At 45.6% G+C, this 24,921-nt stretch overlaps 1 protein-coding gene across 1 annotated transcript in view; it reads right to left on the reverse strand.

Annotated features, from left to right (window-relative positions):
- Positions 1–6,118: 6,118 nt before the first annotated feature.
- The window catches only part of LOC115325639 (centrosomal protein of 135 kDa-like), a 66,522-nt gene continuing 47,719 nt past the window's right edge, over positions 6,119–24,921 (reverse strand). Inside the window, 1 exon segment of the mRNA XM_042289220.1 lies at positions 6,119–6,325. Coding sequence (XP_042145154.1) covers positions 6,119–6,325 — 207 coding nt within the window.

Consider the following 24,921-nt stretch of genomic DNA (forward strand, 5'->3'; position numbering starts at 1 on the left):
GCGCGCCCGTGGCATAACGGTTATCGAAGTTGTGTTCCATGCAGAATTCCAGGGTTCGAATCCTGGCCGTGTCTACGCATTTGTGTTGACGCTGTGGTGTTCTGGTAAATTCGAGAACCGTCTTGCTGATTCGAGGTTAGGATGTTCTCTGCACCGAACCCTCTGCACTGAAAGCTCTGCACCGAACCCTCTACGCCGAACGTTCCAGAAGCCTACCCGTGCACAAAAAAGGCTCCGCGTAGCAAGCCGAAGTCAGTTCCACACCTGCGTTCAAGTCTGCTGTCTCGTCGACTTCGACGCCCGCGACGATCTGCTTTCTTCTGTTTTCTTTTTATTTTTGGACTCAAGTTCACCCCATTAAATGTTTACTTTCTTCAGTTATTATCGCCTCATCAATTGTCATTCGTGACAATATCGAGTTCCTGGTCGCCGGCCAATGAAAGGCGCGCGATGTGCTGTGCTCCGTTCACTGCGTTCAACGTCGGAGTATAAACAGCCCTTAAAGCTATGATGCGCCAAGTTATGAACATGGGAAATGTATAACATATGTGCAAAACCTTGCTGTAATAATAAGGCTACAATTTGGGTAAAATATTAATACTTTATAAAAACTTAAATATCTGGGTGGGTGGAAGTAGTGGCTCACTTCCAGGTAGCATATAGGTGTAAAGGGACACGCTCTTTGTTGAGCTGAAAGAAGTTGTGGTGGCGTTTATCGTCATCAGCAGGACATTCCAGAAGAATATGTAAGACACTCAAAGCTCCTGGCAATGTTCACATTCAGGCGGGTCCTCCCCACGCATCAAATGTCTATGTGTGAGCCGTGTGTGCCCAAACCGTAGACGACAGACGACTACATCATAAAACATGTCTCTCTGCTAGCATTCTGCCATTCACTAAGAACGGGGTTAATCATGTGCAGTTTGTTAGACACCTGTGGGCTCCACTCTGCTTGCCACTGAGCTCTAACATGATGCTTAATTAGGGCACAGAAATCTCTGAATAGAATACTACTAATGTCGACAGCACGGGTGCCAGTACCCGCAGCACGATCTACATCTCCATTCCCTGGGATTCCGAGATTGCTCGGTACCCAGCAGTATACAACATTACATCCTCTCCTCGTCGCTGCTACTAGTTTGTTTTGTAATAAAACAACAAGGGCGTTCTTTAAACTTTTAATTGACGTCAGAGCTCGTAAGATACTCAGCGATGTGTAATTAATAATAATAATAATAATATTTTATTTTCGCGCACATTGGAAGTCAAGTATTAAATACGACCATATCAAAGCCTGCAGAGGGCTCATATGATGACGCCAATAAAAAAAAAATTCAAAAGACTGTTATCGCGATTCCACAACGTAAGACAGAAAGTCGAACTATAAAAAAGCACTCAAGAAGAAAAAAAAGCACAATGGAAAAAAAAAACAAGAAGGCGTCAAACAAAAACAAAGTCAAGGAAGAAAAACAAATTTAAAAAGGCAAAATTAGTTTAAAATTAACCTAACTATTTACAGTTTAAGCTCGAAGAATAAAGACCCAGCAGAGATATGCTAGATTAAATTAAATTTAGTGCACTTGAGTTACTTCTTCAATTGTTTCACTGGTGTAGTGTCAATCAAAGTGCCAGGAAGGGCGTTGAGCAAACACAGGACGTAGTAATCCCGAGTGAATTTACCGTACCTGGTCAACCAAATCGGCACTACAAAACGAGGGACGCGACGAAATATTTAGAAGACAGAAATGGTGTTTTGAACTTATTTTTCTAAACGCTACTTTGCACTACCGCTTGTATAAAAAGACAACATAGGATAGGCAATTGAAGGCTTAGAAAAATATCATTGTTGCTGGAAAAATTAGAATTATATTCAACGCTTGTCAGTTTCTTTCCAATAAAGTATTGACTTTGGACTGTCAATGACCCGAAAAGTTGTCAAACATCGGCATAATAGTGGTTACGTAAACAAGCGCGAGGACGATAATGATTTTGATACTGACTGGCATAAAAAATTTAGTGTTATAAAGCATATAAGACAGAATTCGTACTTTGCTACAAATATATGACATATCCGTGTTCCAAGGCATACCAAAATCTAAATGTACACCTAAGTATTTCACTTGATGGACAGACTCGATGGATACACAGTTGCGTTGAGCACAACTGGAAGGGTGAAGCACAAACTTTACTTGAGCCCGGCGTTTTTTAAGAGGATTGTGAAAACCTACCAGCTTTGTTTTACAGCGGTTTGTGTCTAGGAAGTTATCATCGAACCGACCAATTATATGAGTGGCGTTTATTTCCAGTGTGTGGAGTGAGTGAGAAGGATTAATATGACGTGACACAAGGAAACTATCGTCGGCATATTGGTAAATTTTAAACCCGTTGATAAGCTGGGCCATGTCGTCCACAAAAATATTAAAACGTAAAGAAAAAAAAAAGAACAGAATTATGAGGCACTCCCACCAGTAAAGAAAGCCGCGGTTTGAAGGTTTCCGATTAGGACAAACTGGGACCTTTTAGGTAGACAGTTTTCCAGTAAAGAGCAAAATGGGCTGCGAACACCAAGGCGATAAAATTTTGCGAGGAGCAACTCCTGGCTGTCAGTGTAAAAAGCCTTGGGCACATCGGGAAAAAGAGCACACGCAACCATATTACTTTCCAATGATGAATATATGTAATGAGAAAAATTATCAAGGGCCGGTTATGTGCCTATCTCAGTAATGAATCCGTACTGAGTAAATAAAAATATTTTGTTCTTATCTAAAAAACTGCTCATCATCAGAAAGAGGTGTTTCTCAATAATTTGTCTTAAAATAGGTAGACCGAATTAGGAAGATAATTTGAAACATTGGATCGTTCTCCTTCTTTGAAAAGGGGACGCACAATAGCAGCCTTGAGCTCATCAGGTAGGCTGCCAGACTTAATGAAACCGTTCAGCATAGCGAGCTGAACGTTTTTAATATATGTGAAATTGCTCTGAAGATAAAACGCTCGAATACCATTGTGGAGAAAGACAGACGAAAAGCGACTACGTCTGACGCATGCCAGAATCGAACTGGTCTGGCTCTTTAATTACACACGATCTTCTTTTTTTCCCAGCGGCTATCGCCACATAGCCCCCCCCCCCCCCCCCCCCCTTTTCGGAGACGGAGTCGTCCCAGTGAACTGTCCTGGAGTGTTTGATGCGGGTCGCGGGTGCTACTGTGGAACTCGAGGTGGCTTCCACGCTGTTCGTTATGCCTCGGCTGGTGGTTCGCCTGTGGCGAGGGAGAACGATGGCGGGAGCTTCTGGACTGTGAGGATCGCCTAGGTCTGCGAGGTCGTGAAAGGCGCAATGTGCCTGTGACACGCTCCTGTAGTTCTTGCACGTCTTCCTGCAGTGCTGCGATTTCATCCCGAGTAACCGCGGGTCGCTGGAGTGGCGGGCTCGAGGCGCTGTACTGATGAGACGGTAGATGTTGACGGGTGTTGGCTGGCAACCTCCATGACCTTATTGGCGTCGAGAGCCAAGGCAGACAAGGACAAGTCGGATGCAGTCGCCAGCATCATTTGCAGCAATGGTGGAAGTCGCTGCAAGAACAGCTCTTTCAAGAACTGGCTGTCGAACGTTGCAGCACGTCACCGAGGAGCGCCTGCATTTGGCGCAGAAGTTGCGATGGGCGACGGTCGCCCAGTTCTGCTGAGACTAACTGCTGGAGGAGCTTGCGTTCTGAAAGTATTGTGGTTTCTAAGATGGCAGTCTCGAGAGAATCATACGGGTTCGTCGCAGGCGGTTGTCCGAGGATGTCGCAGTCCTCCAGCGCCACTTCGAATGCAGCGAAGCCTGGACATGGCTGAACCGTACCTCTTGGCATGTTATGTTGGCCAGTCGGAAGCTTCCCTCGACTTGAAGAAACCAAACTTCTGGGTGCTGTGCCCAGAATGGAGGCAGGCGAACAGCGTAGGTGACGACGGTTGTTACAGAGGTTTCAGGAAGCCCAGCATCAGCTCGGGGAACGTTGTGACGTTCCATGCTGGGACGTCCGGGTCACCAATGTAGAGAAAGAGAGACGAAAAGTGACTCCGTCTGACGCATTCCGAAATCGAACTGGTCTGGCTCTTTAATTGCACGCGATCTTCTTCTTTTTCCAGTGGCTATCGCCACACCATCAATACCGAGAGATTTGCTGGGTTTGAAACTAAATAAAAGGGAGTGTAGATCCTTCTCGTCCAAGGAAGAAAGGAAAGCTGACGCCAAAAATTTATTGTTTAGTGCGCATGAGTTCACAGCAGTTATACTTGGCACGCCTGAGTATTTACTAAAGAAGTTGTTAAAGTCGTTTGCTAATTCTAAGATAAGTGGCCGAGAAGTTTGTTCGAGTGTTTGGTCAATAGAATTTCCAAAACCAGCGCCTTCGAATTGAATTATCAGTGACCATGTTTTGTCTGAACTAAATCTGAATTCTTCGAATTGTGATTTGAAAACTCTCTCTTTGCAGAATGAATGACAGCGTTTACGTTATGTCTTAACTGCTTGAATTAATTTTGCAAATCTTTGTTGTTTGGAGATCCGCGACGCCGACTCCACAGGACCTCTTTCTCTTTAATCATATTAAGTATATTATTGTGCAGACATTTATGAAGAGGTGTCCGCTTTTTTTAAAGTAAGAGTTCTACGGATTGCAATAGTAAGCGAGAAAAAAGCTTGAACAAAACTTGAGTATAGATTAGTGTTATTGACCGTACTTAAAAAGGCGTGCCAGTCAGAGAGGAAACTTACTTGTCACTATCAATATTTTGGGCTTGTCTTTAACTTTAGCATTTAGAGTTTGACGCCACTGTGTGTGATAGTTGACACCCCACGAAATAGTGATCTGCTTATTTTTCCTCAATCCCAGCAGATTCCACATAGACACCTAATGGACGTAATAAAATATGGTCAATGCAAGAAGGAACTTCGTTCCTAAAATTTATTTTCGGGTTGGGGCATCAAAAACGCATTCTAAGCCAATGTTTGACAATATTTTAAGATAGTCGCATGCGATAGAACTGGCTGCGTTCATTGCGTTTATATTCAAGTCACACAGCAAACAATGTTCCTGTATTGAATGTAATGCGGAGAGAGTTCCCTGAAGCTCAATTAGAGACATTCGAACATTTTCTGAACGAGGCCTGTAGAAACATTACAGAGAAAGTGAGACGATGGAATTGTCAAGTTTGATAGATAGATCTTCGATTTAGAAAACTTTACATTAAGGAGGGAAACTTGTCTTCTTTGATGTTCAAAAATTGCAATGCCTCAACCACTAAGATCTGAACGCGTGAAACAGAAGTGGTATTCTTTGAGAGCGAATTGATAGAGCATGGAGTCTGAGACAATAATTTCCGCAAGTATAAATGCATCGACATGAAACATGTTTTGTACCATGATGAGAAAATGATCCCGATATTTTCGAGGGCTCTGGATATTAACATGCAAGCATTTAAAGTCGCACCTTTTGGCTTACCTAGCAAGGTTGGAAAAGACAAAACATTATTACACTAGAAAAAGGTGGATCTGATAGCTTAAACAATTTTTGCATAATCCCTTATAGAGTTGATCCGTAGGAGAAGTGAGCGTTCATTGTTTTTTTGCGTAGATGTGTGTATGTTTTACACAGATATTCTTGTAATGACTTTCTTTTCTCTTGTTCCTCGCCAGCCAGAAAAGCTCATGGTTGGAACGAGTGAGATTCTCATTAAAGAATAGTTCGGACCGGCTCCCGACGTTGCTGAGCTCTCTTAGTCACCCACAGCATCTCATCCATTGCTGTTTGAGGGCAACCAACGGAAACCTGACTAGCATCAATGGAACAGTGTTTGGTTTGTCAGCCTTCTTTGGGGGTAGACGGTGGACGGAAAGAACATTCGATGGCGCAAACTGCGACAGGCCAATGTTAGAGGCTAGGTCACAAAAGAACCATGTTCAAGTTTTCTTTTTTACGTGGAAGGCATGCCTTGAGTTTACATATTAGGTAAGCGGTGTTGTTGCTCGGTGTCATTCAGCTCTGCCCGAAGCAGGTTAATAGCATTTACCTGCTCCGTTACTGTGTTTTGGAGTCACGTGACTTCCTCCCCAAGGTCCTTGTTTATTTTTTTACTTGGTGATACCAGTGAGAACCGACTCGTACTGAGCACTCAGGAAGACAACGCAGTCCTGGACCTCTTGGACGGTTGCACGTAGAAACTCAATGGTGGGTTTTAAGGCCAACAAGACATTGACCTTCGCTGGAAGTGTGAGAAGCGAATCAACGTTATGTTTTAACGACAGCAGTACGTCTAGCGTTTCGTTGACGAATGCTATCTGCGCGGAGAAAGAGTGAAGTTAATCCTGAGATATAGCCTCCAAGCTTCCAGCGCCCATCGGGTTCTCCCTGCTGCGCCAAGTCTTGCAGCGCAACTTTTATCGTTTAGCTGCTCCCATCGTAGTAAAGGTACCCTCTGCAATCCCGAGCCATTGTTCCAACTTAACAAAACTTTGGCAGAGCATGCACTTTATACGTCTACCCTCCGTTGGCACACACATAGCACACATGCCGCATGCAAAAGGTGGGGACATAACGAAGACCGGAAGTCCCAGTTGACGAGAGACAGCGACGAGGAAAAAGATGCAAATGCTGTAATGTAAAAGTACTGGCTCACCGGAAGAAGTGTGAAGGCACACACCTACACATACAAATACCATAACACATATATTGATGAAGGCGCCGACGGTGATGCGTGTAAGTCTGGTTGAAGAGGAAATCAATGGACAGTCGTATGTGCTTTGGTCCGCGAGTGGTCTCGCCAGGTTGAGATCGATCATTGGCATAATATCGGTGATCTTCCAGTCGACTGAGTAGTCGCCCCAGTCGATCTCCTCACTTGGTGTAGATGGAAGAACATTGCCAGGATACTCAATTCGAGGAAGCCATGGAGAGGCGAGGCAAATATCTCATAGCGGTGAAACGGCCTTCCGAACAATGAGACTTCTTCCTCGTCATAATCATTGTAATATTATTTGTAATTCTACTACTACTACTAATATCAATAATAATATTTATTCCGCTTTCATTTTTGTTTTCAATATTCTCAAGCCCGCCAATTTAAGGTAGGCGTATAGGCCTTGTGGTGCATGGCCCGGAAGAGGCAGTAGGTCCTTATATACTTATATACATACTGAGTTAACAAACTAACACAGATAAACAATCATAGTTGTCCGGGAAGGGGGGGGGGGGGGAGGCGGCGGGCAGTCAGTCGCTTTGTACATGGCACGAAGAGAGATATTCAATCACAGTAGACCATTAGGAATATTATAGACATATGTACAGGTGCATATAGGGACACGTACATAGTATACATGCAGAGATATATACATGCCACGGGCAGAGATAGTCAATCACAGTGGACCGGTAGTAACACTACGGAGATATTTACAGATAAACAATCCGGAACTTTTTTTTTTTTTAGGGAAGCGTAAAAATGCCATCAGGAAGTGAATTAAATATTTTCAGAACATAAATATCACGAGTATCTTGTCAGTTGCCAGTATAAAAACGAGGTACAACATAGCGAGGACAATCTGTTAGAACTCGGGAGGACATGAATGTTTGTTTGTTTTAGATCATCCATCCAAAAACTGTCACAACATTACTGAATAGACTACTTCCATAAAGCCTTGCATGCAACACGGCGCGCGTTGCACTCTGGGAACTTGTTGGCCAGGGAGGAGAGTGCCATGGTTTCGGTTTCGATCGACAAGTCGACAAGAAATTATACACAAAGCGTGGACTATAAACGGCTTTATTTTATGTTTCCTGGTCCCGAGAGCGTCATTTATAATCTCTAAAATAACCTAACTGGCCAGACTTCGAAGCTTTAGCACAAGCTCGAGACGTATAGCTTGTCTTAACACATGCTTGTTGTATTTTTGTACTTGAGCCTTTCTGTTAGCGCTTCGAGGTATGTGGATTAGCCAGTGATGGGTATCTCGACGCTGCAAAGATGGGGGATCTTGCTTGTGTGCAAATCAACAAGTTGTAGACACCAGTAAGTATGCATACATCGAGCTCGCGCCTTTACATTAGTGTTGTTGATCAGGAAGTTTGTTTGTTTCGTGCGTCTATAGACAAAACATAACTTTTTGAAATTACTGTTTTTCTTGATACGCCTGAGTACGCGAGGTAAAACGCGGAGGCGCCATTGAAAAACTCAGTTTGAACACACTTCTTATCGCTTATTTATACTGCCCCGCAGCACTGCACGAATTCGTGAAGTCTCCACTCGCTTGCATTTCACTAATATTCAACATCGCGTATACGCATAAAGTTATCCTGCCAATCATATAGGCACATTCACACATACAAACCGTTTTAAGAAAGAAAAACTCGAGCACTTGTGTGAAAATGTCGTACAATTTGGTGGAAGTGCGCCGGACAGGCCATGAACCCCGGTGCGCCAAACGAACGAAATTTTTCAAAGCGCGTTTGACGGTTGCTAATGGCCATAGTATTTGTTATGTGTTTGCTTTTTTCCTTATTGAGTATGCCGAGATGATTGACCTTTTCCATATACTGACGGCACCAGGCGGTGGCTGCACGAACTAAAAATCAAGGAAGTGACCTACCTGCGCTACCAATCGATACCGGGAGCCAGACTTGTACGTAATCCGTTGCAAGTAACGAAATTACTTGTAATCCCTTACATTTATCAGTAAAGGAAGAATTACATATTTTCTAGAGTAATTTTAAAGTAATTCCTCTACATTTTTGACGTGACGGATTCCTTGTAATCCGTTACACTTTTTTGTCAGAACCACCCCCCCCCCCCTCCCCCCGCCCCCATTCTAAATAAAGGTTTTTGCTTTTTTTAATTTTGTAAAGTCGATCGCAGTGACACTGTCACGCGAATCGACCAGCGCAAAGGGAGGCTTGGCACTCTTCAGTTCCGCAAAACCTTTTTTTGCAACACCAAGCCCCTGAATCTATCATTTTTTAGACCCTGACATCAATGTAAAAAAATCCAAATGAACAATTCACAAAAAAGGGAAGGGGGCAAGTATTTCCGCTATCTTTTAGTCCCTTTGTTGTTTTTGTTTTGCGATCGAAGACGGGGAGAGGAGGACACCAAGTGATTGTGCGCCTCTTCGAGAGGCTCGAGGCGGTAAGTGCACTGAAAAGAATTAACAATGTACTTGTCGGATATAGTGACTACGACCATTTTCATGATTTCACAACAGTTGACAACGCTCCGTCACCCTACCCTTTTTGTGAGTCAGCTTTTTGCGAACATTTAGAAAATGGTAATAGTCTTCCTTTCTTCTTCTTCCTGCTTTGCCCCACCAGGACGCATCTTATCTCAAGCAGACATTTTTACAAATAAAACATAATGGTGGCTGACGTAGACTTGATATTCTGGACTTGAGGAGAGAGTGAAATTCGTGAGCGGGGCCATAGCGCGGCTTACTCATGGCCAATTCGTCTGGGCCCGCACCGCACCCGTCCAGTGCAGTAACCTCTTTCCACTTTAGTACACGAAAGACTGGCGGGGAGAGAAGGAAGCTCCCCTCTAGCTTTCCGTGTACGACGAACCGCACTGCACCGGTGCGATGCGGGCCCAGACGAATTGGCCACTAGTACTCTACACTTTGGTGCCCATGGCATCAGTGGACGTCTATCTGGAGGACACCGAAGAAAATGCAGTCGGTTCGTGCTCCGTGCGTCTTGAACGGCACCAAGAAAGGTACACACGGTGAACGTGCGTTTACATTTCCCTGTTTTAACCAACGTTCTCATTAATGGTTGTTATGAGTGTCCTGTTTCTTTTATTACTTATATTTCTATACTGAAAACTTTTCTTTTATTCACCAACGTCTCAAGTGAGGCTCGAACTGTTCAGAACCAAAGGAAGAAGAACATCGAGCCAACCCTTATTTATTATTTAATTATTACCTTACTGTTTCAACTCTGTTTTGCTATCGATGACTTCTACACCTTCGCAATTTAGAGAACGGAGAATTTTAGTAGATCGGTCCTATGACTCCGATAACGATATCCAAAACTTCGCCGCCATCTTTGCGTATGCATCATATCGTTATCGGGTACCGTTATCGCGGGTATCGGAGGTATCGGAAGGATCTACTAAATCTCTCGAATAGTAGGCAACGGCTGCAACGACGAAGCTTTGCTCCATATTCAAGGTACATAGTACTTCTCTTGCTTCGCTGAAAAAGCTCGATGCAGAGCATGAAGTATTCGTGAGGAACAATATGGCACTCCCATCCAGTGCCTCAGCTCAAATGGTGTTCAGCGTAGCAGGCGAAATATTCTATAAGAGATAACGCAAAATTACTGACGAGACAGGCTGTTGCTCAAAATACTCAAGGTCATTAAATGGAACAGGTGGCAAGAATAATAACCTAAATAACCCTCTTCCCTTTCTTTCTTACTTGAGGACAATAATGTTAAAAGTAACGCCACGAAGGTAGCGGATTACTTTTTGGGGTAACAGTCAGTTACTTTCGTGGGAGGGTAATTGTAATTGTAATAAATTACAATTTAGCCTTGAGTAATTGTAAATGTAATTCCTTACTATTTTTCAGTAACGTGTACAAGTCTGCCGGGAGCTACGCTACCAGTTTCTTCGCTCTCCGAGCTGCGTCGCGTGCCCAACGCGAGCTTAAAGATGGGCATCCGTAGCGTCCACCCAATCGTTGTGTTTTTCCTTGCATCCACTTTCTTTTTTTGTGTAACCCGAACATATATATGCTGCAATTACCTGTTCTACTCGCTTATCCACAGGCTCATTCCGTATTTCCTCGATTTTTCGTTCCGACTTTCGCCGTTTGGCATCGGGCGCTCGCGCGTGCGCAGAACGCTTCTCGGAACAGGTCCATTTCAGACACACCGTTGAGGCACAGATCTTGGGCGCCAGTAAAGGTCGTCCATAAAGGCTTAGCGAGGAGTAGGGGACGCTTGTTAGAGGCTCCATCGTAGCTAGCCGATCTGAGCGTTTGCGAAAACTTAATCTTATATCAGCATAAAATTTGAGTGTGAGATATGTGATTACACGAGGAAGAAATCATAGTAACTTTTGTGCAGTAGTGAGGTCGAATTTATTGCGTTTCCTTTAAAGTTAATGCGCCAACGCTGGCCCAACCTTGATACTCCTGTGAGTTAATGGCTTGCTTTTCGCCCCATGAACTAACAAGAAGCGGACATTTGGCAAACAAAATATGTGCAGGGCTCAAGGTGACCAAATTTCAGTTGTAGCTCACTGGTACTAGACGGGATTACTGACACGAGCTCAAAGATGCACTCGTGGGGTGAGGTGACTCAGCCGCGTCTTATTACGTTTGCATACGCACGCACGATATCCGGTGTTTCGGAAACCAAGGAAAGTGCCCCGGTCTTCGTTTTTTTTTATTGCTCGAGAATGAGTGTATTGTACATTCGTGAAAAGTTAGATAGTCGAAAACGCAAGCAGCGTGTTCGGTCGCGGCGTGATTGCATGAGATGAAGCTGCTCAGTCGAAACCGAAACTGAGTGGCCAACTGGTTCCCAGAGTGCACTGCGTGGTATTTCGCCGCGCGATGGGGCGCGTCGGTTTTGGAAGAAGTCTATTCACTAAGAACTTTTGGAAGGAAGGTGAACCAAGATACTAAAGATTCTTCCGCATTCTGTCAAATCACAGTTATACGCCACGGCCTTTAGTAAGTTCCGCAGAATATTATCGATTCGTACTTGCCATTTTATGGGAAAATTGGAAGAAATGGTAATTCCATATCTTAAAACGCCATACGCAAGACTGCTGGCAATAGCTCTGCGCACACAGAGCGGAGCAAGATGTCTAATGGTGCACAAAAGCCTGGGAGTACTTTTGAGCTTGCTACAAATATAAGACAGGCGGGTGTTCCAACCAAGGCCGCTGTCAAAATAAACGCCCATGTATCTAATTGAATTTACATAAGAACCCGCGGTACAAGAACAAGAAGCACAATCAAAAATATAAATGAACAAAGGAATTTTCATCACAGTTTGTTTTAAAGGATTTCTACAGCATATGAAACTAGTTTTTGAGGCCTTAGCTTTGATGCAATTGTCACGAAACCACTTCATTGCACGGAACGCAGCTTGTATTTTACACGCTGATGTGTAGTTTGTGTGACACGCACCTAAAACTGTAACATCCGAATACTGAAATATATGACAATTTAGGACATTTCCTATTAAAATATTCACAAAAATATTAATCAGTAAGGAAGAGATTATAAATCCTTGTGGAACACCACATGTATGAGACACCTGTGTACTCATATTTAGACGTCCCAGAGCAACAACCTGGGAACGATTAGTGAAAGAATTTGTAAGAAGGGTGTGAAAATTGCCACGTAATCCCAGCTTGGGCGATTCCTGAAGCAATATACCGTGGTCGACCGAGTCAAAATCTTTAGAAGTATCTAAAAATAGGGCGCAACTGTATAGATTATTGTCAAAAGCAAAATAAGGAGGGCGAAAAATTCTCTTAAAATTAAACAGTTCCAAGACCCTGTACAAAACCGAATCGCCTCGGTGAAAATACTGAGAACCTTACAGAACTCCTGACATATTCATTAGCAAATGCCTCTCCAAAAGCTGACCTATGGCAGGCAATATGGAGACTGGTCAATAGTTTTCATATTTGTCTTTTTAACCCTTTTTGAATAAAGGTTTAACAAGTGTGTTTTTAAGGTGTGGGGAATTACACCAGGAGAATTACACCGGAAGGTATGAAACCGTTTAGCATGAATAAAAGAACAGTAGTTCAAGCCGCAAAATTTCACCGTAGAAGTTTTATCGGTATGTCATTAATTCCGGTTGATTTCGTATATTTGGAGCTAAACACCAGAGAATGTAGGTCAATATCAGTGATGGTTGGTAAAAGGGCTGATTCACAAATTGAAGCCTTAGGCTGCATACGCCGAGAGAAGCCTCAGGTGTTACGCGTGATGTGCTTGCAAAATAATTGCTGAATTGATTTGCAACTAGCTGGGGATCATCTTTAAAGTAGTGTAGTGGAGACTCTAGGTTAGTAGTTTCCGCACTGAGTTCCCTACTGAAAAAACGAACAAAAAAACATTTGGCGCCTATATGAATTTAAACGTGTTGATACCCGTAACAGTTTAGCCATACCGGTCACCAGTTTGTTAAAGGGGTCGCCCGTATGGCTCAAGGGGATCCCCCGTATGAGCTATAACGGTCGACTATTTTGGCAAACAGGTCACTCCTTTGGCAAACCGGTCACTCGATCAAATGGGTCACTTGTTTGAGCAAAGTTGTCGCACGTTTGCTCAAACCGGCGACCCTGTTGCACAGACGGGTGACCGGTGACCGGCAAACAGTACCGGTTTAATCAAACGGCTCTCCGGTGCCCGTTTGATACTGAGTGTACCGGTCGGCGGCATGGGCACGCCTATTTCAGCCGTGGCAGCCTGTTTCCGGAAAGCCGCGGGAGCGCCGGTTCATCGGTTTGCAATCGTCCGCGTAATGCAAGTAACGATATTTTATATTTTGACTGCGCTGATGTTCGCTTATACTGAAACTGAAATACGCGATTTTTTTTTATACACAAACGTGCCAAGTTGGCTAGCCGATATCTTTGACAGAACTTAAAAAAATTTGGCGTTCTCTGTTGCCTCAATTTACTTATTCAGCTCGAATCTCTCGCGCAGAGGACGCGACCGCGTCAAAGAATATATTTTTAGACTCCATTTCACCTTAATGCAAGACTAAACAAAGGTCACACCCGAACACGTGGCTGCAAGAACATCGAGCATTGCGGGAGCAGGCTCGCCGTTGCAGCAACCAAATTACGAGCTCGCGCTGGGTGCTTTTTTGGCTCAGGCGCAAGCCGAGCTTCTAACCGACGCCATTTCCAGCGTTCCAACGTGCTGAAATGCGCGTTTCGCCTGCTTTCCGAGGCTGCAAACGTGGCGTGCAGTGGCAATTCCAAGAGAGGAGTAAAGCGCGTGTACAGCGGTCGGTGCACCCTCTCCCCTAGCATTGACTGCATTGCCACGGAAAGCTGGCCGCGAGTTTTTTGTTCTTTTTTTATAGAATGCATCAGGAGACGGTTTGGGGGGGGGGGGGGGGGGGGGGGGGGCCGGTGTCCTGCGCCTTGACCTCGCCGTCGCCCCATTCCCTCCTCTCTGGTCAGCTCTGTCACGTGACGAGAGAGAGAAGAGGGCACGCCACACGCTAATAAGCGTAGCCAGATCTGGCAGCGCGCGCATTGGCAGTCGTTTTTAAAGCGCAGCTCTTAGGGGTCCGTTTACGGCTTGTGCGGCGTCGCCGTCGGCGTAACCGCGGAAGGTCACGTGACACCGCGGGGTCACGTGACTTCTCCCCTCAATACCCTTCCCTCCTCCTCCGCCCCTCACTACCCTTCCCTACTCATTCCTCCTCAAGAGCTGCGCTCTAATTCGGCATTACAGGGAGTTGTAACCGGCTTTGACTTTTTCTTTGTCTGCTTATTGTCCGTTGCAACTTCGTTTGTCCTGTCTGCTTCGATCTGCCGCCTTTCCCTGTGGTCTTATTAGGATGTCTCTCGACAATGTATGGGATGTACACAAAATGTTCTAAAAGTCCCAAGCGTATAACGGCAACAAGCGATTCTTCATAAAAGTGAGGAATTCTTGCAGTTTCGTTGGGTTCGGCAAATGACAGCTTGTGCGCCGCATCGTGTTGAAACTTTAAGGAGCATTCCTTCTCGTTCTAGTGTTTGTGTGGTTGTCGTGCTTTAACCGTGTCTACACCCTGTTGAAATATATCTGAAGGGCCCGTCAGCCTTGGAGGATTATGGGACCTCACAGGGCTTCAAATTCCTTCAAAATACCCTACGGAAAAACCCTCTAGCCCCACAGACCGTCAACCCGTCAGACCCTCTCGCCCATCAACCCTTTAGACGCCCAAATGACTGTCAACCGTAGACAAAAATTCAGTTCAAAACATTATTCAAAATTTATTTGAGGCATTTAGTTTTACATGGATATTATAACTCAAAAAGGTAATAAAAAGCAACGTTTGTTCAAACCCGGCGGAAGGAGCTGTAGACGAAAGAGATCACATCAAACAGGGACAACTGACTTTTTTATCACAAAGAAAAATATCTTTCAAAGTACTCACAATGTCGCTGGGTATATTCCTGATGTACTGTAGTTCAGCTAATAAAACCGAGTAGGTGCACCTCGCGGACGCATACGCAGTCTCAGTAGGCACGTTTAGCGAAAACCACGAACTCGCAAGCAGCACACGCCGCCGGTGAGAAATCCCAAACACAGTCACGGTTTTGTCCATGATGACGTCGCGCCGGCGTCTTCGGCGTATTTTTTACTCGCTGGATGCTTCTGAAGTCGGACGGACGAAGAGCCGCAAGGAACAAGTCCGGACAGCGGCCGCCATCCACCGTCTCAGGACCCACAGTGCCATAATCCCGGTGCGCAGGTACAACATGCGGTGGGACGCCGACCCCGACTGCCAGGCCTTGCAGCGAGTAAGCCGACACTGGCAACCATATCCTTGAATGCGCTGAACACGATGGCGCTCGAGTGGTGCTGAAGGCGGCCAGCGCCGAACTATGGTTCACCTGCGGAACCAAGGAAAAAACGACACGGATCAAAACAGACCAAAGGGTGAGCCCCCAAAGCCATGCCTGCTCACCTTCCTTCAGGAAATTGGTCCGATCCAAACATCCGCGGCGAACCGCAAACGAGCAGAGAGAAAATGGCTATACTGGCGGCTGGCCTCCCCGCATGCACACACCACCCTCCCCCGTCTGCCGCTGGCCTAGCAGCCCCGCACCCTCTCCCCATCGCCGGGCGGAGAGAGGCTCGCGTGTGGGTTTGATATTGGGGACCGTACCCCGTGGGGGAACCGGTTCCCGGAACGAGTCCCTCCCGCGTGCGTCCTTGTTCCTGGAAAGTGCTCACTGCTCTCGGTTTTTTTTTTATGTATGGTTGCACGGATTTCGCCTCCAGCGGACAGGATCGCGTTCGCCTCGAAACGTCGCTCGAGGACCACCACTCGGCCCGCGGCTCGTCAATTCTCCACATGGGGCGGTCGCCCTCAGTGGCCTCCTTGGCGACCGAACACCCGGGCAGTGACAGTCGGGTCCAGGAGCCCACTCGTATTTGATAGACGAGTAATAATAAAAATCTGACCGTACACACATACGATCGGCATTTTCCAAATACTTTTTCCCTATAGCGTACAATAGGCAGCTATGTTCTAATTCTGCGAAATGTGTTTTCTCCACCTAAGCTGTTGCCCTCAGACATCTCAAGAAGCCTGAAGGCTTTCCCGACCCCATTAGAAATGTTCTTGACAGGCTTTAAGACGTTTCAAGGCGTTGTAAAGGGCACTTCAGACATTTCAGGAGAGCCTCTGACGGGGAAAGCGAATCCACCAGGAATCATCGGTGCCGCCTTCAAACATCTCAGAAATTCCTGAAGTCCCCGTCACACCCTTTAAACAAATACTGGAGTCCCATCAGAGCGATCTTCAATAGGTCATTTATATTTGATTACATCTTTCAAGTCCGCTGTAATTATGCTAAGTGCATTCCTACCTACTTGTTGGCAACGATTGACCGTTCTTCTACAGGTACACGTCGAGATTGTCTATAGAATTATGCAGCGTCTGTTCTCGCGGCAGCCGGGAGAATATTTTTCCGAAAGTGTGCCGTTATAGTGATAATGTTACTTCGGTTCTTGTTTCTTTGCAATCTTCTCAGTTGTATAGAAGCTTAGAGTGCCTCTTCGCATTTCACAGATCGCTTGCACGTTTGTACTTGTCTACGGAATAGGCTGTAATAAACTTTTATGAGAATTTGAAAACAAATTTTTGTGTCTGTTTTCCTGCCCATTTGCCAGCACCTGCACGAGCACATTTGTTCTACATGTTTCCTCCCCGTTATAAATAGGCTGATGAGTTTCGGGATGTCTTAAATAAGTTTAAGATAACCAACCATTTCTACGATACCCATTTAGGGCTAGCAAATAATTTGCCTATCCGAATGGCGCGTTCAAATGTGTGGTCACGTGCAACGTCGAATGGGCACCATATCGAACGAGCACCCGTATCACACGGGTGCCATTTCAAACGGATACCCGTATCCCATAATCACGTTTGATCAAAAACAGATCGACAAGTTTGCCACCTTTTAATTAATCCGGGTCCGAACAGTTCGCCACCCGTTTGAATTTCAACAGGTTTTTTCAGTAGGGTTGGTTGACGATAGACTACTTTTGTTTGGTATTATTTTGCGGCTTTGTCAAATTGTTTTCTAAAGTAGCATCGCTTTAAAACGTGGATCAGGAAACATACTTTATTTCTTTTTATCTTAAATTCGATTTGGAGCGCGTTATTGCTCGGGGTACTTTAGGATCGTCTCATCAACAGGTATTCATATTCCATTGCTTTAATAATAGCTGCGGTTATCCAACGGCTTTTCTTTTTAGAGCGCAGCTCTTAGGGGCCCGTTTCCGGCTTGAGCGGCGTCGGCGTCGCCGTCGGCGTAACCGCAAGGTCACGTGACACCCCCGAGGTCACGTGACCCCCAGAAGTCACGTGACTCTCTTGAGGTCACGTGACCCCCTTAGGTCACGTGACCCCCAGAAGTCACGTGACCGCCTTGAGGTCACGTGACCCCCTAAGGTCATGTGACCCTTCAGGTCACGTGACCCCCGAGGTCACGTGACCCCCAAAGGTCACGTGAGCCCCTGAGGTCACGTGACTTCAGGGGGTCACGCGACCCCCGGAGGTCACGTGACCCCCTTGAGGTCACGTGACCTCAAGGAGTCACCTATCCCTCAGTACGCTTCCATCTTCCTCCTCAAGAGCTGCGCTCTAACCGGCGTTACAGGGAATTGTAAACGGCTTTCATTTTTTCTTTCCCAAAAACTGATTGGAAACTTCGCCTCATTTCTGAAAAACTGGATTTGTTCGAAAATTGTTTTGTACACTTTGCATGCGTCCTTTGAGTCAAGTAACGAGAACAAAGTGAAAAATTTAATAGACAAGTCAAGGTTCCGCTGATCTACGAGTCAAGCCTTAGTTGTTTTATCTTCACCTGGAGACTTTTTTGTATCATAACGGGACAATAAGGATGCCCACTGCCTTGCTAAAAAATATTAGTCTCACAGTTTTTCATTGATTAGCAGGATTGATAATTAATACTTGGACCACGCACGCTTATGTGATCATGACAGGATACAACCAAATACCGTGGAAGCCAATACTGGCAACTCCCGCGGAAAACGGGCGAAAAGTGATTGCAGCGCCCCTGGGGAGCTCGGAGTCTCCGCTGGCAGACAAATTCTCCGAAATGCATTGGTTTTGCCTATCTCCGTGCGAGGTGACCAAGGAAAAAAAATTGTCACGGACATTCGCTGCTTTGAAAGTTAAAAAATGGGTGCCAGCTCGTGAGTGAAAGACATTCTCTTCCCGTGGGAAAGATGTTACAGCTTTCTGGGTGCTATTTCGGAGTTCTCCCGAAGAAAACATTCTGTCACAACTTATGTAAGCCAAGCAAAACACGAATGTATGCCTTCGCGCTGTTTCGTGAAAAAGGGAAATGTACAAACATTTCAGAACATAGCTTCGTTTCAACTTTATCGTTCTTATCAGTCAATTTGTTTTGTCGTTGCAATTCCCATTTCTCATGAGTGTCTTGCTTATAACCGTTTCGTCGAACAGGCGAGCTGGCTAATCCCGTTAAGATCGTCTCCGGATGAAGAAGCAGAAGTCAATTTCGAACCACGTACGTTACGGCGATGTCAGTATGCTCCGAAAGAAGGCGTTGTGCATATGCAAAACTGACGCGATTATAGATTAACAGAAGCGGAGTTACGAAAAAAGCAGACTTCTCGCGCTTGCAAAGAAAGAAGGGGAGAGCGTCGTAGCCCCGCGAAAAAAGATGATTTCAGTCACGTTATTTACAGTGCACAAATTCCGATTGTTAGCGCGGGGACGACCAACATCTTCTGCTTCGCTGCTTCTTTACTTCTACGATAAAGGCCGACACCCGTTGGACCGTCTCCACTCTTTTCATTTTTGAGTCTTCTTTCTTTTATATTTTTGAGGCGACGGCACTCTGCCGCGTTATTTCTTCCTTCTGCTTATATGTTGCTGTGATATTTTTTGTTTGCTTTTTGCTTCTTTTTTTTCCCCCGACGTGTAAACAATCGCGTATCTTTGCTTTGTTTGGCTCAGTTTTTACTCCCTTTCCTTCGCTTCGGCGCTTACTACCCCCGGTTCGTCTGCACTAGGCCCGGGCATTTTGAGGGCCTTCTGCAACTTTGCTGTTGTGTTTGTTTTTTTCTTCCACTGTCGTCTCCGATAACCTCCTATTTTCGCCTTCGATTGAGTTTCTAATCCAAAATCGTCATACGTGCTTTTTGATATTTATTAAATATTTTAAGAAGTGTAAGCTCGTTACCCATTTTTATTCGAATTTAATTTGTGAACTCCGGCCGGCACGTCTGCTACGGGTCATCGTTTGTTGATCAACCGGCCGCATTCAGGAACAAGTTTGTGCGATGTGGGGGAAAATCTTTCTTCTGCTTCCTACATCGACCTACGGACACCTACGTCAACAAGCACTTGAATGCACTTTTAAACTGCTTCGTCAAGCGAGCGAACGAACAAGCCGCCAAGGTCACTGGAAAAAGAAATTCGAAAGCAAAAAAAGGTTACTCACTGCTAGCACATATAGAAGATTGCTGCCTGCGACCAAAACATTTCTGCGACTCTTTTTTACCGGGCAGTGTGAGCTGCACTACGTTATTTATTTCCCCTGTTTTGTTTTTAGTCCGTACCTACGCCGCGAAAGCAAATAAAGAAAACAAGCAGCTGAAAAAAAAAGGGTCGCTTTCTTCTTTTTTCATTAGTTTCGTCTGTTGCTTCCTCTTTGTTTGTCGTAAACTCAACACCGGTGGCGACCACCAGCTATTCATTTGCTGCTTTCCATTTTTCTTTCTTTTTTTCTACAAGCGCCGCAACGATCGTCGTAGTTGAAATAGTTTTTTGCTAGCTCCTTTGTTTTATTCGCCGTTGTTCGCTTCTCTTTTCCGTTTCTTCTTATTTTCGTCGGGAATGGCGACACCATTTTTTCTGCAAAGTTCGGTAAGTGTTTGCACGTTCATTTTTATCCTTACTTTTTGTTTTGTTTTTATGCTCCAGCAGCTCGTGCGCTTGCTCTGATAATATTAACATGTCGTTTTTGCATGTTTTAACAATTACGACGTAGTTCGAGTAGCTAAACGCCTTTTTTCCGCTTCCCAGGTGCGTTTCAAACGCGTGTGATCCCCTGAGAGGCGTTTGAGACCGCTAAGTAAACTGCTCTATCTTTGTTTATCCGCGCGTTGTTATTCGATTGTCGTTGCAGTTGCGATCAGTGGATTCCGCTTTGCAAGCGAACTGACCGTAATAAATTGTTTCTGCTGTTAGGGTGACGATACGGGGCTTGTAAAGCTCGAGGACATCGCGGAGCCTATACTTTTCCATTGCGACGACTGCTTCCGTAGACTCCGAGTCCGCTAGAGGCGCCACTGTCACGTTCGCCGCCGCTCCTATGTGTTTTCGGAGGAGTTTCCAGTATTGGCGAAGCTATATTGTATTTGATACAACTACCGATCTTTTTAAACCTCTTCCCTTGTTGGAGACTGAATGCTGCTTTCAATACCACGAGAATATAAAAGTGGAAGGTGATCAATTACTACCGATTTGGATGTGGATAATGCATCTGTGTTAAAATCTCCCACCACACACACCTGTTGTTCTAACGTCCATAATTATACGACTTTTTGAAGTCCTAAAATAAAATTGTAAGCACTGTAGGACGGAGGGCGATAGACTGCCATTAGCAAGAACGAGGCATGTATTGTGATTATCCGCAAAGCGACGGATTCAGCAAAAAATAAGGAAACTTCCATTCGGGATGTGGTGTATACGTCTCTAACAAAAACTGCCTTTCCGCTACCGCGTCGGTCGGGGCGTGTATAGAAGAAAGAACGGTATCCAGGCAAAACAAAAAAGCTCCAGCGTCTCGGAGGGAGTATTAATTTATGTTAGAACAAAAGCGTCAATAAACTCGTTTACGTTCAGAGCAATCATCAAAAACTCACCCCAGTATTTTCTTATACTACGAACGTTCATGTTGAGCAGTCTAAATGAATGGCCAGAGGCACGGCTAAAACAATCTTTGAATGCGCATACATCAGCAAAGGTGGAAAAGCTGTAACCCATAAAATCACTTGGTCTTGTCTAAATCGCTCTTTCTGGCAATATTGATAACTGTTGTGCCCCTTACACGTCTTGACGAGGATTCTACCTTCCTTTGTCCAAACAAATTTATAATTCACTAGGCGTGCCTTCCCATTCGCTAGCCAGAAGAGTTACCGCTTTGCCTTCCCATTGAAAATAATTCTAAAGGGCCCATCAGCCTTGAAGGATTATGGGACCTCACAGGCCTTCAAAACCCTTCAAAATACTCCGCAGAAAACCCCTTCAGGTATACCCCTCAGAAAAACCCTTCAGCTCCACAGCCCTTCTTCCCAAACCCCTTAGCCCCTCAACCCTTTAAACGCCCAAATAACTGTGAACCATAGACAAAAACTCAGTTCAAAATTTTATTGAAACGTTTTTGCGGACATGGAATTTTATATGCGTACTAAACCTCAAAAAGGCGATAAAAACCAACGTTTGTTCAAACTTGGGTGCAAGCAGCTGTAGACGAAAGAGATCATATTAAATAGGAAGAACTGACTTCTTTATCACAGCGAAAAATATCTTTCAAAGTACTCACAATGCCGTTGAGTGAATTCCTGATGTACGGTAGTTCAGCTAATAAAAACCGAGCAGGTGCACCTGGCTTACACATACAGAGTCTCAGTAAGCACGTTTAGCGAAAACCACAAACTCGCAAGCAGACCCTGTCACTGTTGAAAAATCCCGAGCACAGTCACGGTTTCGTCCATAATGTCGTCGGGGCGGCGTCTTCGGCGTATGTTTCGCTCGCTGGATGCTTCTGAAGCTGGTCGGACGAAAAGGCGCAAGGAACATGGAGGGACAGCAGCCGTCATCCACTGTCTCATGACTAACAGTGCCATGATCCCGGTGAGCAGGCACTACATTCAATGGGACTCTGATCCCAACTGCCAGGCTTGCTGAGAGTAGGCCGACGCCGGCCACCATCTCCTTGAATCCGCCCAACACGATGGCGCTCGAGCGGTGCTGAAGGCGGCCAACGCCGAACTGGTGTTCACCTGCGAAACCAAGGAAGAAACGGCACGGATTAAAACAGACCAAGGGGCGAGCCCTCAAAGCTGTGCTTACCTTTCTGGATGGAGGAAACCGGTCCGTTCCAGATCTCCATGGCTGTGAGAAAGAATATGGCTATAGCGGCCTCCTGATTTCCTCGGCTTCCTCACACCACTCTCTCCCGCCGACCATTGGAGAAGCGTGTTACCCGGCCCTGGCGGTTCTGCACCCTTTCCGCATTGCCGGGCAGAGAGAAGCGCAGTGTGTCTGTAGGCTTCGTAAGAGAAGGGAGGATTTGAGTTGCCTGTTCGTGTTTTTCACGACGACAACAAAAAAAAAAGAGGACTTCCAACTCTGGTGAAAAGCAAAATGGTTTTCTTTATTCTTTTTTTCCCTTCTTGGGGACCGTCCCCAGCGGTGAAAACGCTTCCCAGGACGAGTCGCTGCCGCTTCGCCCTCGCAATCTCCCCGGCCGCGTCACTGTTTTTGGGCAACGCACTGCTCTCGGCTTGCCCTGTTTTATTATTATTCTTAGTACAAGTAAAACTTGTTCGCCTCAAAACGCCCCTCGGCCAACAACACTCGGCCCGCGCCTTGTCGATTCTCTACATGGGGCGATCGAACCCGTAGGCACCTTGGCGACCGAACACCCGGCCAGTGACAGACGGGTCGAGGAGCCCAGTCGTGTTTGATAGAAGAGCAGTAATAAAAAAACTGACCGTACACACACACGGACATTCTCCAAAAACTTATTTTTTTATTTTTGTGAAGAACACGTAGCTATGTTTTAATTCTGCGAAATGTGTTTTTGTCCACCTAGGCCGAGGTCCCACAGACATCTCAAGAACACTGAAGGTTTTCTCGACCCCATTATACAAGTTCTTGACAGGCTTTCAGACATTTCAAGGCATTGTAAAGGGAACTTCAGACATTTTAGGAGAGCCTCTGACGGGGCCAACGAACCCACCAGGAAATATCAGTGCCCCCTTCAAACATCACAAGAATTCCTGAAGTCCCCTTCACACCCTTTAAAAAATTCCTGAAGTCCCCTCAGAGCGATTTTCAAGAGGGCTGTGTTCAGGTTTAATTGAAGAACATTTTTGGCAGTGCGTCTTTCCCAGAAAGGGTGCGCAGTTTCTTTCTAGCTGGAAACCATCGCTCCCTGATTGCGACATGTTTAAATTTAACCAGGATTTTTGGGATTGCGGTCGGTTTTGCAAGAAGGCGGTAAATTTACTCAATGTACGAATTTAGATATCCCTGCAGGCCGAGTTAGTCCGCGATCTCCGACAAGCGGCTTGTCAGATTCTCGTTCTCAACAACTGGAATGCTGCAAACCTCTATTTTGGCTTTGGGACACTGCTGCTCCGATTTTCTCTTCAGCTCGTAATATCTCAAGCTGTGATACTTTGGCAGTGACAGTATCTCTCAGAACAGACAGTTCAGATTCGCCCATATTCGCGTGTAGGCTTGCGAGCTGTGATGCGTGGGCAGCATCCGTAGCTTTCGACGCTGTCACTTCAGATTCACAAGCCTTTGGAGAAGTTTCGCCAGATTTCAAACCCTCAATCACGGTGTTATATTTCTTGGAGACGAATGTCACTGCGTCTTCTGCTGCTAGGTGCAGCAGGTTTTTGCTCTGGCTCATCAGAGCTTTCACTTCGAGCTATTTGCAGGTTGAGCTTTAAGCTGAGCCTGAATAGCAGATAGCTATGGTGAAACGCTTGCGTCAAACTGCGTGTTGTCTGTTTGGCTACTAAGGCCTCGCCTACTGCCATGCGTGCAGCTCTTGCACTTCTACACATCTCGTTTTGTATCACTTGTCACATTAAATGTGTACGCTGCAATGCCCAAGCAGCCTAGGGCTAAATGATCGCTACAGTAACATTCAGAACATCTAATGAATTTACCGTCAGCAGGCGTTGGCTTGTGAGATGAGATGCACTTGTTGGAATCACCCATTGCAACGCAAGTTAGTGCGGGTGACGCTGGAGCAGAGTTACTCAAGATGAGCGGAAACTCGGAAGTTGTCGGTGATGACAACGTAGGTCGTGAACAAAAAACCGCCGAAAACCAGCGGCGTAATGGCAGGAGGTGTGTCACTGGCCAACAAAGACCAGGAAGGAGCCGCGTTGTGGTGAAGAGCAGCACAATTGCCCGGCACCAAGTTGAACCGCAAAATACTTGGAAAGGCCGTCTTTTGGTTGTATTGTGGCGAGGTTGTGGCCATTGAGATGCAGTTTTTGTGACACGTAGGTCGTCCTGAGCTGAGCGTTCACGAGAGCACTTTCCGAAAGCGGTGAAGTTAGTAATCACCAGTGAAACCTAACCACCGACAGTGCCAACGATATATTAGGGACCCTGTTTCAACCGTAGAATTAGGTTGCAGAAGATGACGAACCAAGTCGTGTCCTCGGCGCCAGTCGACAGAGCCTCGGCAGGTCTCAACTAGCGGCAGCAGGATGCGAAGGGGAAGCGATCGTACCACACCGTGAGATCTGTGCGCGTAAAAAGCGCACGATTCCCACCATGAAAACAGTGTGTCCAGAGACCATGAAGTCTGAACGTAAGGGCGATTGACGAGAGCCCTAACTTAACACAACAATGGAGTCGACGTGGTGCGGTA

This window comes from Ixodes scapularis, unplaced genomic scaffold (genome assembly GCF_016920785.2).
Source record: "Ixodes scapularis isolate PalLabHiFi unplaced genomic scaffold, ASM1692078v2 PGA_scaffold12__126_contigs__length_90152505, whole genome shotgun sequence".
Taxonomy (NCBI): domain Eukaryota; kingdom Metazoa; phylum Arthropoda; class Arachnida; order Ixodida; family Ixodidae; genus Ixodes; species Ixodes scapularis.